The following is a 17,861-nucleotide window of genomic DNA, read 5'->3' on the forward strand; positions in this document are numbered from 1 at the left end:
GGCTCAGGTCATGATCTCATGGTTTGTGAGTTCGAGCCCCATATTGGGCTCTCTACTGTCAGCTCAGAGCCCGCTTCAGATCCTCTGTCTCCCTCTCTCTCTGCTCCTCCCCACTCGTGCTTTCTCTAACTCAAAAATAAACATTTGAAAAAAATTTAAGTAACATGAAGGACTTTATTTTGAAAACTGAATCAAACTTTGTATAATACCTCATTTCTAGTCACAATGAACTACCCCTGCTAATCAGGACCAAGCAGTAAGTTTGGGGAGGCATTTAATTCACTTTTGAGTATATTAAAACATACAGAAAGAGGAAAGACTAAATACTTAGGTTAATCTGTAGGCAGATTCCTAAAGAAGGTCCATACTTACCTTCTTTCTTCCTATTATTGTCTCTTACACTGTTTCTAGAGTCACATATATTTTTGGAAGACAAGGGCAACTGGGGACTATGCACTACATAACTTCTCCTGTCTCAGGATAATTATCTCTAAAAGTCACAGGTTGTTAAGAGGATTAAATGAAGAAAACTGTCCTGTTGAACCAGGTCCCGTTTGGCTCCACCTAAGCCATCAAGACAAGAAATCTTGATGGGTTCTGAAAACATTTCAACCTGTTTATGTGACACTGTCCATTGTACTCATTCTGAAAGCAAATTTCTCATCGGTTGTTCCTTGTGCATTATTATGCAACATCCTGTAACCAGCATCATAAATTTCATTTCCTCAATGGAAATAAAAGGGCACTAAATACATTTTAACAGATGCATCTCAGCACCACATTTCACATTTACATTTCTAGAAGAGAACCCTAATGACCTATGCCCTATTATTAACAGTCCGCTGTGTTCTAAGTATGGCAATCACTAGCCTCATCGCAGTACACAGGACTTAGGGATTTGAAAACACTCTGAAAGGCTCTCATCACCATCCAGCTTGGTTAATGCAACAGCTTGCTGCTGTTTGTGTTAACATTTCTCTCTATCTTGTACGAAGGCCGTCTCAGGAGTGGATTTGGTCCAGGCTGTAAACAGTGCAGCAGGAAGGGGAGAGCCGCCGACATGCACAGGGCTCAACTTTCAAGACAGCAACAACAGCCTCATTTTCTGCAAACTGAGTGACAAATGTAATGTCATGCCATAAAATTTCTGAGTTATCTGGTGCTGTACCCAGTTCACTTTATAAAGTTCAGCAAAGCCTTCTTATTTTATAGAAACACCGTCCATGAATGTGGAAATTCTTGGCATTTAGTTTTTGCAGTTAACACTCATGCAAGATGACAGACTGTTTTATGAATGTTTCTCTTTCTGTTTTACACTTGCAAGATTATGTTTCCCTTATTATATAGTCTTCCTAATTGGGGCTTTACGTTCTCAATGATCAATAACTGTTTTATCACCCTTCTAGAACTCATGTCACAATCTAATGCTCATCAATAAATACCTTTTTTCTTCTTTCTTACAGCTGAAAATAAGAGCTCTTGACAGACATAAAATAGCGCTTACGAAGTAGCAGATGCCATATATGTACAGGAATTAGGTAGTCACTCTTGTTCCCTCTGTGAACCCTGCTCCTTTGGTGAAAGCCGTTATCACCTTGCCTCTGGGTTTCTGCTGGTACTGAAGAAGAAGTGATAGCAAGTGCAGCACCAAGTAGATTGACTTTCCCTTTTGGTGCAGGAGATCCCTTGTTATCCACGGCCACAGCTCAGAAGTCGTTATGGACATGTAATCTCTGGCTGGTGAGCAAGCTCCAGAAGTGCTAAGCTAGAAGCCAGTCTCAATTTTATTAAAAACACAGGGCAAGTCCCCCTTCTTAATCTCCAGTGTCCTCAACTACTCATATTAAGTCTCTTAAAATGTGTATTTAACTGAAACAATTCAACTTCATGTCTCGCCAGTGACAGTTTCATTCCAGTTTGTTTTAAAAGGTAAAAGAAAAAAGTACATTACTGGAGAAAATTTCCAGCGCCTGCTCTGTATTCAAAGTTTAAATAAGTCATGGAATGGGGGAGGGAAATCAAAACCTGTCCAGCTACAAGCAAATAAAGGCTAGAACTCCAAAGGGCCAAGAATAAAAACCTCCCGGGTCATTCTGTAGGATAATTTAGTGATTTTTTTTTAAACATTCAGATATCAGGTGTGGTTATATAATTTAGTCAACAGAATACACTGCAGTAATACAAACAAGTATGGTGTGGAGGCAAGAAAACGTGCAAACACATGAAGGTCAGCTGAATGTTGAAATCAGATTCTAAATGCAATTTGGCTTTTTTAGAGAAATGTAATACCACCAGAGAAGGACACAGAAAACTAGCCCTCATATTCTTTCTAGAGACAAAAATAAGAAAGGTTGCTGAGGTTACTATGTATAAAAAAACAAAATGTTCTATGCAAAGCAAAGTGCACTGGCAAGAGGAGGGTGCGCGACAAGAACAGTGCAGGGGATGGAGGTGGGTGGGCGTGCTGGGATCAAGAGAACGGACCTACAGAGATGCTTTTAAGATGGTCTTCACAAGACGAATGCGGCTTTCCAGTAACTCTTGCTCTAGGACTCCATTCTCCTGGGAGGCAACGGCAAGAGAGGTTTGATAGCTTACAATAAGTGGAACGAGATGGGTCTTTTCTTCAAAGACACTATGGCTGTAGTTCCCCAAGGCTCCTTGCCACCTGTCCTCCAAATAGCTGCTTAATTTGGCTCTGCACCAAGATATTCAACCTAAAACTATTTCCAGGATAATTCTCAAATGTGAAGATTAAACCAAGGCAATTGGTTAGACACAGAGCTAGAAGCTTAAGTATTGAAACTGTAACAATCATGCAGAAGAAGGGAAAGGAAATTACCTAAGCACCTAAAAGACGGGGAAAGGCAGAGGGAAGACATTGGTAGAGGGAAGACATTAACTCCCAGGCATTTTGCCCCAAATAGTATATTAATCTGTCTTTTTAATCTGTATTTTTTTTCAAGTTTATTTATTTATTTAGAGAGAGAGCAAGTGCACATGAGCAGGGTAGGGGTAGAGAGAGGGAGAGAGAGAATCCCAAGCAGGTTCCGTGCTGTCAGTGCAGAGCCCGATACGGAACTCGATTGTCCGACTTGAGCCAAAATCAAGAGTCAGACACTTAACTGACTGAGCCACCTAAGCGTCCCTAATCTGTATTTTTGATGCTTTGACATCTTGGGGCTTTGCTGACAATGGAGGGATTTGTCCTTCTTCGGGTTATCCACTTACTAGAAGTAGTAAATGAGTGACCTACATGCATGCTTTTCATATGGAAACCAACCAATCCAGAGGCCATACCCTAACCGCCTCCTTTTTTGGGCCAGTATTCCCCTGCCCTAATCACTCAGACAACAGCCAGTATATACCCCAGAGCCTGATGGAATTATGTAAACTAGCAAATCCTAAGTCTGTTTATTTTGTCTTGCCCATTCCTTCTCACTGAACCCATAATAAACACTCTTGCTCACATTTTCTGTTTGGTTCCTCTGCCTCCTTATGGACTCTGGTGCTTTCTTGTGTAACCACCTCCCCCTCCCCCCCCCCCCCCCCCCCCATGGTATGGCAAGCCTCTCCTTTGAGGAATCTCTGCGTATAATGATCTTTTTCATGGCAATTTTCTCCTGATCTAGTGGTCTCACTGTACCTAAACAACAATCATACATTTCAAAATAATTAGAGCTCAGAACCCTGAGATGGCATCACAAGTCCTAGATTTTCATTTTTAGCTGTCTGTATGATTTCTCAGTGGTAAAGTATTTTTGTTGATTTCAAATGAAGGTTTTGGAGTTAATTTGGATAGTATCTTTAAATCTTATAAAGTTATAGAAATATAATTCATATACCATAAAATTTACCCTTTTAAAATGACAATTCATGGTTTTTGGTATAGCTATAAATTGTGCAAGCATCACTGCTATCTACTCCCAGAACATTTCATGACTCCAAATGGAAACTCTGTCCATTTCCTTTTCCCCACCAGCCCTAGGCAACCTCTACTTACATCCTGCCTCTCTCCATTGCCTACTCTGGACATTGCATATAAATGAAAACATACAGTATGGGCTTCTGGGAATGGCTTCTTTCACTTGTCAAAGTGCTTTCAAAGTTCATTCATATAGCATGTATCAGTTTTCTATTCCTTTTTACTGCCATATAACATTCCACTGCATAGATATACCACTATATCCGTATGGCCACATATTTTGGCTATTATGAATAATTCTGCATAAGCATTCACATACAAGTTTTGTGTAGACATGGTTTCAATTTTCTTGAGTTGTATACAAACTTGGAAGAGCTGCTAGGTAATAAATATGGTGACCAAATGTTCTTTTTGAAAAATGAGAGATACTGAATACTACTATGCATGGTAATTAGTTCCTGTAAGTTTTCCTATCAAAGAAGGCTGTAACCAGAGGGGGAAAAAAACCCTGTAAGCTCCCAAATAAACTCATAGTATGGCTGATGAGAGGACTGTCCTGCACCAGAAAGTCAGATGTGAGTAACATCCTGAGAAGGTATCGTGGGCCATTCACTGGGCAAGCCTCATGACCAATGTGTCTGGTTTCTTGGACGATAATAACAATCATAACAATAGCTAACATTTACTAGCTATTACTCAGTGTTAGCTTATTGTTACTCCACATTAGCTATTATTCTGATTATTATCACATCATTAGATATAGAAAGGAACTGGAATTAACAGAGACTAAAAACATAATGGCCTGGATGCCCCAGGAAGTGCTCTTAACATTTGAGATAAGCCCCAGACTAAATGTCATTTCCAGGAAGTAAAGGAAAGGACAGGGACTGCCTCCAATGTAAAGGAACTATGTGGCAAACTCATGCATTTTTCAGAGATATTTTAGGCATAAGCTTCACAACCTTGAATATATACTTCCTCAAACTGGAAAGATTAAAGTAGTGATCAGAGAGGATTCGAAAGAGAACCCTTGTCAGAAAATGGTACTCATTAGCCTCTAAGAACTGAAGGAAAGAGTGAGTGATGGCTAAGATCATCATAGACAAGTTGTCATCAGCTGTAGGTTACTGAAGTAACTGACACATGGTAAGTACACAGAAAATTTATTTTTAAAATACTTTAAGATTTGAGTCCTTGAAGGAACAAGTTTCAGTTACTAAAGGACATTGTCTTATGTGGAATCCTAACAGTGTTGACTAAACCAGATTAGACAGAATTGCTTTGGTGAGCACACAAGCATCCTACTTTTCCAAGATGTACAGAACCACGTCTCTGAATTACTGTTACGTGACCAGCTCACACTAGAATACTCACCAAGAAAAGGTAGCGTTCTTGTGCTGATGTGTTCCGAGCAGCGAGTTTCAGGATCTGTCCTTCTTTTATGAGTTCGTTTGAAGGATTGACAATGTCTTCTTCCTCTCCCAACATTTCATAAATCTCTAAGAGTTTCTTTAGATTCTCCTAGGAAATGAAAACAAAATACAGCAAGACCAAATAAAGGGAGGTTTTACTTTCGTGCCTTTAATAATACAATGACCTTAGCTAAAATCCGAATAATGCAGAAGGGATTGGGACTAAGCACAAATTTGGTATAAAATGTGTCAGTTCCGAGCAAATTGAAACAGAGGGGGAAAGAGGACAGGATTATTCCACATAACACTAAACACTTTATAAATAATCTTTTTTTTATTTACCTTTACCAATTCATTTTGGTCCAAACCTACAGATAACATTAGGCTATATTATTGACAATTATCTAACTGGAAGATTTCCAACTCCTTTGAAAATTACTTACCATTTTTCTTATTGCACTATTAGAATGGCTTGCTGCCGTAGATATAATCTCAAGTGATTCTAAATGGGAAAAAAGAAAAGTAAATAAATGTATTTTGTCATTGCTACGCTACTAGATAGTTGAATAACGTAACGTTATAGTAAGAAGAAACCTGAGACTGTACATCTGACACCAAAAGCAGGGGCAACTTCCATTTACAAAATGAATACTTTCAGAACTTCATTTGTGAGCAGATTATTTGGAACTTGAAGGATACTTCCTCGTAAATAGTCATACACATTTTTATATATGACCCAGATAACGGACCTTCAAAATTAACAATTACCATGTACACTAGATTGGCATAAGGCACTTCGCCAGATGCTTTCATATATATTATGTCACTTAACTCTTCCACAACCTTGAATGGAGAGTCTGTTAGCTCCACTCGGCAGATGAAAGGAATGGCGAGTGATGTGGCTTGGCCAAGGTCACACAACTATGATACTGTAGGGACACACTGGAACCTACATCTTCTGATTCAATGTCCTACACCATTTCAGCAGTACTATTTTATTAGTTTTATAAGCAAATTAACCACCACGCATAACCAACTTTCTTTGGTGAAACATATTCACAGTTCTATTCTTGGTCGGGCAAAGGGGAATCAGCTGATGACAATGCTGAAGGAAGGCTCTGCTGCGGAGGCAGTGGGAGAGGTGGGAATGGGAGCCGTCTGGTGTGGACAAGGTAGGAGCTCCAGTGCTGCTGGGGAAGGGCTCTGGAGGCTGAGGCCTCCTGGAGGATCAACCCCAGGGAATGCCCTCAATCCTAAATCATGTCCTGCTCTTTCTTTTTTATCTTAGGAATACCACAGCCTGCTTAATTCTGTTACCACAACAACCTCATTACTTCTGGACCCAATTCTCTTCTTTGTTCCGTGGCTGAACAGAATGCACTTTTGTTGCTTTCTCCTCTCTTTTGGGTCTCTAAAAGCACTTCTGTGATTTCCTTACGATATTAGTTTAAGGAGCAATGGGAAAGCAAAGAGAGAAATAAAATGCCCTACAGTGTTGCTAACGGTCTCATTTTTGACCCTGCCACCTTAGGGCAAGTCTAAGTCTTTGAGTTTAGAAGATACTGCATTTTTATTTAGATTTTGGAGAACTATCCTGATTGGGGAATGCTGTGCATGTCACACAGGCTCCAAGGTAGAGGGAAACAAAATAAAATAGCCTGGGATCAGCAGTTTGAGGAAGAGTAGCAGTAATCCCACCCTTAGTCCTACCACTAATTTTGTCGCCAAAACCAACCACTTAGCCCAGAGGAGTGTGAAGTGGGCATGAAGTGGAAAACAGAAGAAGTCAAGTCAGGATAATTCTAAACCGTAAAGGGAGAAAGGGAAGAAGAGAAGTTCCTGTGGTCACTGACTCACTTGGATGGCAGGAGAAATGCATCAGAGAAAGCCTGTGTTCAAAAAGAGACCCAGGTGCCGAGACCAAAGATTGTGTTCTGTGTTCTCATCTCTTGCCAGGGCTCATTTATAATAAAGACAAGCAATTATTAGCAAAGTACCAATGTTTCAAGATTGTACAGCAGCACTGTTAGTACTTGACACTAAGCCATCCCTATCTCTTAAATTTTCATTCTTGCCTTCAGTTACCTGATTTTTTTTTTAATTAAAAAAATTTTTTTTCAAGTAAGCTATACACCCAACGGGGGACTTGAACTCATGATCCCTAGATCAAGAGTCGCATGCTTTGATTTTTTGAAAGAACCTGAGAAAGCTGAAGTATTGAAACTCCCGAGTCTTAAAAAAAAAAATCATTCATTAGGAACCAGTGAAAAAACAAAAGGCAACTGGAGGAATAGGAATGAAGTTTTCCTGAGAAAATGTTAACTGACACTAAAAAGCATCACTTTCTCTTCTCTTTCAGGGTAGGTAGAGCCAAGTTGGCTTAGGTTATTTTTACACAGTAAATGTCATGTTAGCTTTCTTGGTATGTATCAACCTATCTAATTAACCAGCAGCACCAGTAATTCTGAATGGTTGCATTCTTTCTGTGAGAAGGTAATTGTGTATTGCTATTCCAGATGTCTCTAAAACTACTGTTTCAGATTTCTGAGTTAATGATTAACATGAAATCAGCATGAGAAATGTGATTTGCCTTTCTCTAAACCTGGGATCTGGGCTCAGAAGTGCTTGCCTAATTGAGCTGTTGATGACAATTTCCGATGAGGCTATTTTTTGGCAGCAATATCTTACTAAGTTGGCTGTGAGACCTATCTCTCTCTTTAACCACAAGCCTTCCTGGCCACTTGATTAACCCAGAGCAGAAAGGGGGTGGGGGAGGAGCATTTACTTTTAGCATCGTTCCAGTCTGGAGAGTCAGGGGGCAACTTCCTTAGGTAGTCCTTGAGGAGCATCTCATACCGGGGGATCCGCTGAACAGGTTCTAGCATGTGGTGCTGCAAAGTCAAGCTCCCGCACACCTTCTGTCTCTATAATGAGAGAGGTTTTTTAAAGAAAGATTTAAAAATTAAGTTGGCCAATCTAAAAACGGTCATACGGAACTTTAATCGTGGACAAGATTTCCCTACAAAGCGTGCTCTGTGGATCACCTGCATTAGATTGATCTAAGGCACTATTAAAATGCAAATTCTGAACCCCACCCCAATAATGAAACCACAATCTTTGAGGCTCAGGCCTGGGAAGATGCATTTGAAAACAACCCAGTTTCTGACACCATGGAAGTTTGAGGCCCACCAAACTAGAGTAAGAACAGAAAGAAAAATCAAGCAGAATTTTAAGGAAGAAAATTCTCAGATTGCTGGCAACCACTTCAATCAGTCACTAGAAAGGTTTGTGTGGTCACATCATTGAATCAGACTCCAGAGATTTTTAAAAGATGCATGTATTTAATGAGGTTCACTAGGCCCAACTGCGTTAAATGACTTTGGACTCAGCAGAAACTGTTTAATATCAAGGCTACCATAAATGTCATTTCCTTTGAACTTAAAGACTCCACAGAGAAGAATGACAAGATCTGAGTGTCTTAGTATCTGTCACAAAATTTTAATTTTTCATTAGGTCATGGCAGTCTTTTCCATTAGAAACTGAACTCTGTAAATAGATCTCCTTTTCTTACAGCAAAATTGAGTCTATAGAGCCTTTGCTTTCAATAAGCTGTTAAGACAGGGAAAAGATTACTTGAAAAATAAGACACGTTCTTGTTCATATTAAACAAACCAGGAATCCAATTAAAATAGTTATTAGACTCTTACTGTGATCAAGGCACTGCAGGGTATAAAAGTTGTCTTAAGACATGATGTTTGCATTCAAAGCAAACAAGAAACTAAAGCATTCACAGACAAGAGAGCATTCAACATGAACTCTGATAAGGACAGCTGCTGGTGCAAAGGGAAGTGAAGACCAGGGTCGAAGGGCAGGAAGAGGGACCTTGGAGAACAACAGTCAGGCATGAAACATGTTGAGTTTTGTTGGCAATAAGATATGTATGGGGAAACGGGCTGAGGAAGAACAGGTAATCTGGGGTAATTAAGTCAAGGTGAATTATTTAGACTTGCTTCATCTAATGCAGGTTTTCGTGTAGGAGAGCAATAGCATTAGATTTGAGATGTGTTAACATTAACTTACTGCAGTGTGACTTAACCTACTGCAGTGGGGAGATGTGGGGATATTAGTTTGGAAGGGATTATTGTAGACCAGAAAAAAAGTATAGAGTCTGAAATCACCATGGAAGCTGAGGAAATCATAACTTTACTTAATAAAGTGTAGAATATTAATGTTATAAGTTTAGTCATCTCATTTGATTTTCTCCAAGCCTATAATATATAATATTATATATCTATGAAATATAGAAAATATTACCGATCCCCACATTTTTACATGAAGAAACCGTGGCTCAGAGAAGTTAAAGTCATCTAAGGTCCCATGACTAAGTGGCAAACTAGAATCCTAAACTCAGTTGATTCCCAGTCCACTACTCTTTTCAACACCTCAACAATGCCTCATACTAGGGAGAAGACTGATATTTCAGAGATAGAATTTTAAAGATTTCATAAAACAGTAATGGCCACTATCACCACCATCATTTAGTGAACACTTACTATGCAGTAAACATACTAAACATCTTCAGTATGCTGTTTCACAGGCAAATTAATGCACAGAGAATGAGGAAAAGTGACGAAAGATAAAGTTAATTTATCAAACTCTGGTGAACGAGAAAATATTTGTTCTAATAATCACATAACCACAAGCTACTCTGTATAAGGCACAAAAAATCAAGATGGAAAAAGTACTTGGGCGCTAAAGGCAGGAATGGAACATGTTGACTTTGTTTTTTTTTTTTTTTTTTTTTCAACGTTTATTTATTTTTGCGACAGAGAGAGACAGAGCATGAACGGGGGAGGGGCAGAGAGAGAGGGAGACACAGAATCGGAAACAGGCTCCAGGCTCTGAGCCATCAGCCCAGAGCCTGACGCGGGGCTCGAACTCGCGGACGGCAAGATCGTGACCTGGCTGAAGTCGGACGCTTAACCGACTGCGCCACCCAGGCGCCCCCATGTTGACTTTGTTTTGATAGCAAAATGTTGATACAGAGTTGTGTAACCAGCATTCAACAAGGTGCAATGACAGTTTAGAGGCAGGAAACAGACTAGATAAATGACCCTACAGGCATCTGTAGGACATGATGGTTAAAGCCTCAGGAACATGTGACATCACAGAGGGTGTGAAGGTTGAAAAGAATGTGAAGGGCCACATTCTTGTACTCTGTCCACATTTCAGTATAAGTAAAAGGGGCTAGTAAAAGAATCAAAGGAGCCAGTATTCAGAAAGGTAGATGAGTGCTTAATGATGAGAGAAGAAAAAGAAAGAGTAAATGGGAAGAGGCAGGACTTTTGGTTACGGCTGACAGAGCAGACTAGCAAAATCCCCCCCTGGAAAACGCAACTAGAAAGGGGGATAAAACTGATAAAACGACCATTTTGGTACTTTGGAAACTGATGAAAGGCATAGAACGATCTGAAAAGTATTTATGCTTTGAAAATTGTTGACCTTTGGGTAAGAACAGTGAGAATTTGTGGCATTCTGGCCTGAGGCCGTACCCATTCCTCCCCTAACAAAGGAAGTTTCAATGACCGAAAGGTTCAGCAGGGGTGGGACTGGCAGTGTCTCTGCTAAAGTTCAAGAGGGCTCATATTATTAGATTTGGAATGGTGGGCGAGGCACACATCCAGGAACACTGTTGGTGAAAGTGAATAGTTCTGAGGTGGGCAAGTGGAGAAGACCAAAGGCTTCACTGGGCTGAAGCTGTGGTTGTGTGTTGGGGAAGGGGAGCAGATAATTTTCTTGGCTGAGGCTCTGTAGATGATCAGCAGAGACTGAAGACAGCTTGACTCAGCACAGTCTCCTGGCCACCCTGAGGCTGTGAACTCGTCCTGAGGAGATGTAAAAGGGTCCAGTGGACTTGGAAATGGTCAGATCTTTAAATGTGCTCCCCTATGCATAGACAGGTCCATCAGCAGAGTACAGAAGTGTACTGGCTCTAGGTAGTTAATCATCTCTGTTCAATAACTGTTTGACCCCTAACCTACACAGACATAGGGGTAATCCCTACAAAACTGGGATCACATACACACACATGAATATTAAACAAAAAAACTGAATAGAGACATTGGCAACAGCATACCAGAAGAGAGACAGATTTTATAGATTTAGTATAAGCAAGTTACTAAACAAACGAAAGTAACCAAAGCCACTTTCAGTGGGGGAAAGCAAAATCTGGAGTTGCTACAATAGGTTATCTAAAATGTCCAGTATTCAACAACAACAACAACAACAACAAAAAAGAGACATTCAGAGAAATAGTAAACTGTTACCTATACTGAAGAAAAAAGGCAATCAAAAGAAACTGTCTCTGAACACAGATACTGGATATGGGCGACAAAGACTTCAGCGTAGCTATTATAAAAACATTCAAAGAATTAAAGGAAATTGTAGTTGAAAAACATGAAAAGTGTAACAATAATGAATGCACAAATAGCAACTTTCAAGGAGGAAACAGGTGTTATAAAAAGAACCAATGGAAATTCTGGAGTTGAACCATACAATAGCCGGGATGAAAAATGCACTGCCGGAACTCAACAGCAGATTCCAGATGGCAGAAGAAAAAATCAGAGTGCCTGGGTGGCTCAGTCAGTTGAGTACCAGACTTTGGCTCAGGTCATGATCTCATGCATCAGGCTGGCTGCTGTCAGCACAGAGCCTGGTTCGGATCCTCTGCCCCTGTCTCTCTGTCCCTCCGCTGCTCACTCTCACTGTCTCTCTCAAAAATAAATATTAAAAAAATGAAAAAAATGAAAAAAATGAATTCAAAGAAAGATTAATAGAAATTATACAATCCGGAGAACAGAAAAAAGACTGAAGAAAAATGAATAGTCTCAGAAACTTGTAGAATAACATCAAGAACACCAACATATGTGTACTTGGAGCAAATTATTTGAAGAAATAATGGCTGAAAACTTCTCAAATTAATTAAAAAAAAACCCTACACATCCCAGAAATTCAATCCTAAGCAAGATAAATATAGAAAGATTTACATTAGATACATACTGTTGAAAGAAAAAAGCAAAGAGATAAATTTGAAAATAGCAAGAAAAAAGCAATTCAGCACATACAGGAAATAATATAATTAATAACTTCCCATATGAAACAACAGAGGACAGAGTACAGTGAATGACATTCATTTTGCTGAAAGAAAAAAAAACCTATTAACCCAGATTCTGTATCTAGCAACACTATCAATTCAGTAGTGAAGAAAAAAAATAAAGATTTTCCCAAAAAAAGACCAAGAAAATTTGTTACTATCCAATCTCTGCCTTGTAAGAAACATTTATCACTTTTCTTTTAAAATTTTTAAAGTTTATTTATTTTTGAGATACAGAGAGTGTGTGTGTGAGCAGTGGGGGGGGGGGGGGGGGGGGGGAGGCACAGAATCCAAAGCAGGCTCCAGGCTCTGAGTTGTCAGCACAGAACCCGATGTGGGGCTCAAACTCACAAACCATGAGATCATGACCTGAGCCGAAGTTGGATGCTTAACTGACTGAGCCACCCACGTAACCTAAAATATTTAACACCCTTTGTAGAAAGGAACTTACTCTAGAAATGGTAAATATATGGGTTAATAATTTTTTTTGGTACATTTTTTCTTATATCCTCTCTTCTTTCAAAGATACAAAATTATACAAAATAATAATTATATCACTGTATTATTGAATTTAAAACCTATATAAAGGTAATGTATATGATACTAAAAGCATGGAGCATGGAGGAACTGAGCTACGATGGAGCAAAATGCCTGTATTTTATTAGAATTAATATTAGCATTAACCTGAAGTAGATTGTGGTAAATTAAGATGCATATTATAATTCCTCCAACAAACAGTAGGAAAAAAACATTTAAAATTTAGAGGAATTAAAATGGTAAATAAAAATATTTGTATAGCACAAAAGAAAGCAGAGAAAGAGCAGCAGAATCCTCACCCCAAGGACCTTATGTGATCTCAAGAATTCCTTTTCAACATTTAAACTATCAAGTTATTAACACCTTTGACTAGAGAATCAAATAGAAATCACTATGGAGTTATCTAAAATATGTTATCCAGGTTTGGCACAACTGAAAAAAAGTCAGGACACATATGTAAAGTCACATGCATACACACACACACACACACACACACACACACACACAGAATAATAATGTCTGCAAAATGTCAGGTTTATGGCAATCATTTTTTATATTCATTGCATCATCTTAACCTCTGAAAGAAAGCAAGAGAGTCACAGACCCGAATGGGAAATCACTTTGTAAATCCATGTGAATCTTTATAAAAGCTTTACTCTCCTGGTCTCAAAAGCAAATGGAGAATTTACTGCTCAGCGCATGGCATGTGCTCGATAAATACATTAATTCTGCATAGATGATTTTTACATCATTCAGAATAACATGGAATTTGGTGGTCTCAGACAGATGTCTCAAACTAAACTTTAGATCTAGAAGACCTTATGATTTGTATAGGAAAATAATTCATAGCCTTGAACAAGAGTCCAATTACCTGAATTTCTTCAACTACTGATTTGAACTGGGGGATACGCTCTGTCATGTTTTTAACCAATTCCATTGCATTATCAAATCCTTTCACATATTCTCCATACATCTTAAGGAATGGTGCCAATTTCTGAAGGATGTCACCAATTCTAGGGGTAGTTTCCCTGTATAAAATACAGAAACAAGTCATTAAGATTTCTTATAGAGTAAGTGAATTAATAGGACTTCAAATGAAGTGATCACTGTGTATACACATTCTTTGCTTGATCAGATCCACCTTGCTATGAGATTGGTAGAGAATAAAGCAGCGCCTTTTTTTTTTTAAGTTTATTTTTGAGAGAAAGAGCACGAGTGGGGGAGGAGGAGAGAAAGATGGAGACAGAATCTGAAGGGGGCTCCACACTCTGAGCTGTCAGCACAGAGCCCAATGTGGGGCTTGAACTCACGAACTGTGAGATCATGACCTGAGCCAAAGTTGGACGCTTAACCGACTGAGCCACCCAGGCGTCCCTGAAGCAGGACCTTTTTAAAGGGACTTTAGGAATGAAAAACTATGGAGTTTTTAAAGCTCCAGATTACCCTGGAATCTTGTCTCCACTAATCAAAAGATAGTTTAGAGAGCAGAGATGAAATCCTTTTAAACCAAAGCTAAAAATGTACCACAACTTCTTTACCATACAAATTTAACACAGATGTTTGGCTATAGCTCTGTGTAGCATTGTTGTTTCCATTTATAAGCAAATAACACAGCATCTAATATGACTGCCTTGGACAAATCGTTGGCCATCTATTCCTCTTACCATTCTTGCATTCGTTTTTCCAGCTCTGGCAATAGGAATTTACTATGGAAGACATTTATTGATGAAATATTAGAAAAGATTTTATTCACCATCTCTGCTGAAAATGAGCCTCGATTTGCTTCTTCCAATAATTTGCAGTAAAATACCTGAATAAGAGAATAAAGCAAACGTTACTTCAAATTTACTGGTTAACCACCTAGCACTGGGCTAGGCATAGTGGGCTCTTAGTAACTTATTGAATGAAAAAGTTCATGAATCAAGAAATCAATCATTTTTGAAATGGATGAGTATATGCTTTGATTGAGAAGAACCAGGAGTTAGAATTAGAAAAGTTGACTCTAACTTAGGCTCTCCCTCCGTTTTGGAGATATTAACCTCTTCTACGCCAGAAAATTTCTAATTGAGGTAAAAGGATTTACTTCAATCTATAAGTAGAGTTAGACATGGAAGGAAAATTTTATCTAAATTAATAATTTTTGGTGGTATTTTTCACTCTTCTTTATGTTTTGAATGACTTTGACAGTATTGTCCTTTATTGTAATTTGTGGGCCTAAATCTCACCTTCCCTATTAAAACTGTCTGCCCCCTTGGGAAGGGAGGCCATCATAATTTAGTTCCCACAGAAGAACAGGTGCTTAATATCTGGCCAGTGGATGAATAAAAGAATATTTCAGTTCACAGATGTTTACTTGCTTTTTAGTAAGTAATAATGCAAGATAACTTAAACACTTATAAAAGGGTACAAAGATCTTCTCCTGTACATAACAATGGTATCTTAAAGATACTTTTTAAAAAACTGCACTCTTAGCTATTCTACACTATGGCTACTATACCTCTTAATTGCCATTCTGTTAAATGTAGGCAGAAGGAAGTCTGTTCCTTCAAATGTCCAGATGGTTGTTAATTTTCTAAATTCACCTCCACTGCATTTTCTTGGGAGGCAAAAAGAACACAAAATCATGTCCTTAGAGACTCCAACAGATAGGATATTTTAAGTAATTAAGACTCTAAAATTCTAAAAAGGTCAGCAACAGTAGCTGACAAGCTAATATGGCTAAAATAACAAAAAAGAACGAAGACAAAAAAAACACAAAACTTGTAAGAGGAAAAGACATGTCTCCACAATAGGAATACTTAACGTTTCTGGTCTGTATTCCCCTGAGGGGAAATTGTTTCAAACATACAAACACATGAATTGACTGACTTACAGTGAAATTCTTTGGAAAGTGAGTGTTTAAGACACAAACTCATTATTTCAAAGGACAGAAGCCTTAATGTGGCCCCTTAAGGCTCATCTGACGGGGCCATAGTCCACTCTAGGAACCAATGATAAGGAGGCATACCCAGGATGGCCTGTTCCCATGAAGTTCCAGTTTTCCAATGACAGAAGTGAGATAATTCTTCTTATAGTTAGTACTCAAACATGGCAACTTTCTCTTCTAATAAGAGGGGTCTATATGAGCAATTTACCAGTTATCTTGTTCTTTTATCACTAAAACAATATTAAGAAGCCTTAATAATTTTTAAGCGATTCTTTGTAATGTATATTTAAAATGATACTCAAGGCCCCAACATGACGAAAGTACAAAATGTGATAAAGTACTCTGAATGCCATTTCTAACAAATATTGACTGTGCAACTTTACGCCAGGCACTATATTAGATGTCTCCTACAAGCTTGAACAAGTGAACGCTCAAAATGCCTTCTGGCCCTATTACTCCATCAATTCAGATGACTCACATGGGTCTGAACAGCACATGAGACAAACAGAATCAATGACATATTCATGCAGGCATTAGAATCACCAATCTCTTATTTAGATTATAATGGGAACATGGCTTTAGGATCATAATAAATGGTCACGAAACAGACTAGTGTTTAGGGATGAAAGATAAAGGCATTTTGTGACTCATACAGAGAGTCCTTGAATCTGCTTTTTATGAACTGAAAAACCTTTATGTCTAGTGCATTCACTGACAAAGCTAAAAATCCTAAAGATTTCCTTGAAGAAAAAGCTTTCACTGGCAAAAAAACAGTTATGCCCATCCAGTAGTTTCTAAAGCCCCTTTACTAAAAATGATATATAATGCCAAAAAATAAAATAATCCTGAATGGGAAAATATTACCTTATCTAAGAGGTCAAGTCGGTTGACATAAGCTCTTTCTGTAAGCAAAAGTTCGTTGGCTATTTTGTGAAGTTTTTGTTCATTAGTTTCCTAAAAATAGAATAGATATCCACATATTAGGAAATAAAACTTAGACAAGACTTTTCAAGTAATAAACACCTTATCAAATGGTCAAAACAGTTTTCTCAAGCTTCTCAGCTACCCAATTCCTTTCAGCCATGAAGGACCACCCAACCAGAAATGAACAAAATTAAAAATAAGCATTCTGCTAGATTTAACCTATAACGACTTCTTTAGCTTCTGTCAAAATCAACAGTATCATCTATTTTGCCCTTGAAACACCTTTTATGTTTCTCAGACACTAAATTTGGCTCATTTTCTCCCTGTCTCTCTCAGGCTACTCTTCAGAAATGATTTCAACACTCTTTCAGATAATTTGTCTAATTATTAGCTCTATGCATCTAACTTTTTGCCTTTTTAAAAAAAAACATTAGGAAAAATTTCAATCATATATGAGTAAAGAGTAAAATGAACCAGCAAATATCTATCAATGAGATTCAGTAACTATCAACTCATTGTTAATATTGTTTCATCTATGCCCTCCTCCTCTCTCTACCCATATTATATTAAATTAAAAACAAACATTTTATTATTTCCTCAGTGTATGTTTACTTGGCCCCTAAATGTATTTGTAGAGCTTTGCTAGTTCTGTGAGAATGGGAACACTTTTTTTCTCGGTAACTTGGTAACCCTCCTGTCTAATACAGTGCTTCAATAAAATACTGGCGTTTGATAAAATATTGCTGAATAAATGAATGAGTAGCAATCACACATTCCTATTGTTGGACATTTATTACCACTCTGACATGCTGTCAATGTAAGACCAAACTCATTTTTTCAGGAAAGCCTCTATCCTATCACCTCCCAACTCCACCCCACTGGAACTTTACCAGCCTGGCAATGGTTCCATCCTTTTCCAGTCATCTGCCTTTGGTACCTTGAATCACTGTAAACGTAGCTCCCTGCCATAAAATCCAGCTGGCT

General features: G+C 38.4%; 1 protein-coding gene across 13 annotated transcripts in view; it reads right to left on the minus strand.

Annotated features, from left to right (window-relative positions):
• The window catches only part of FGD4 (FYVE, RhoGEF and PH domain containing 4), a 243,681-nt gene that overhangs the window by 52,054 nt on the left and 173,766 nt on the right, over positions 1–17,861 (minus strand). For all 13 annotated transcript variants that reach the window (XM_086713673.1, XM_086713675.1, XM_086713684.1 and 10 more), the window contains 6 exons: positions 16,818–16,907; positions 14,692–14,837; positions 13,899–14,055; positions 8,123–8,261; positions 5,781–5,839; positions 5,300–5,446 (listed from right to left, as the gene is read on the minus strand). In XM_086713673.1, the coding sequence (XP_086569799.1) occupies positions 5,300–5,446; positions 5,781–5,839; positions 8,123–8,261; positions 13,899–14,055; positions 14,692–14,837; positions 16,818–16,907 (738 nt within the window). The remainder of the gene's footprint in view (positions 1–5,299; positions 5,447–5,780; positions 5,840–8,122; positions 8,262–13,898; positions 14,056–14,691; positions 14,838–16,817; positions 16,908–17,861) is intronic.

The sequence above is a fragment of the Puma concolor genome, chromosome B4 (genome assembly GCF_028749965.1).
Source record: "Puma concolor isolate L17-30 chromosome B4, mPumCon1.1.hap2, whole genome shotgun sequence".
Lineage (NCBI taxonomy): Eukaryota > Metazoa > Chordata > Mammalia > Carnivora > Felidae > Puma > Puma concolor.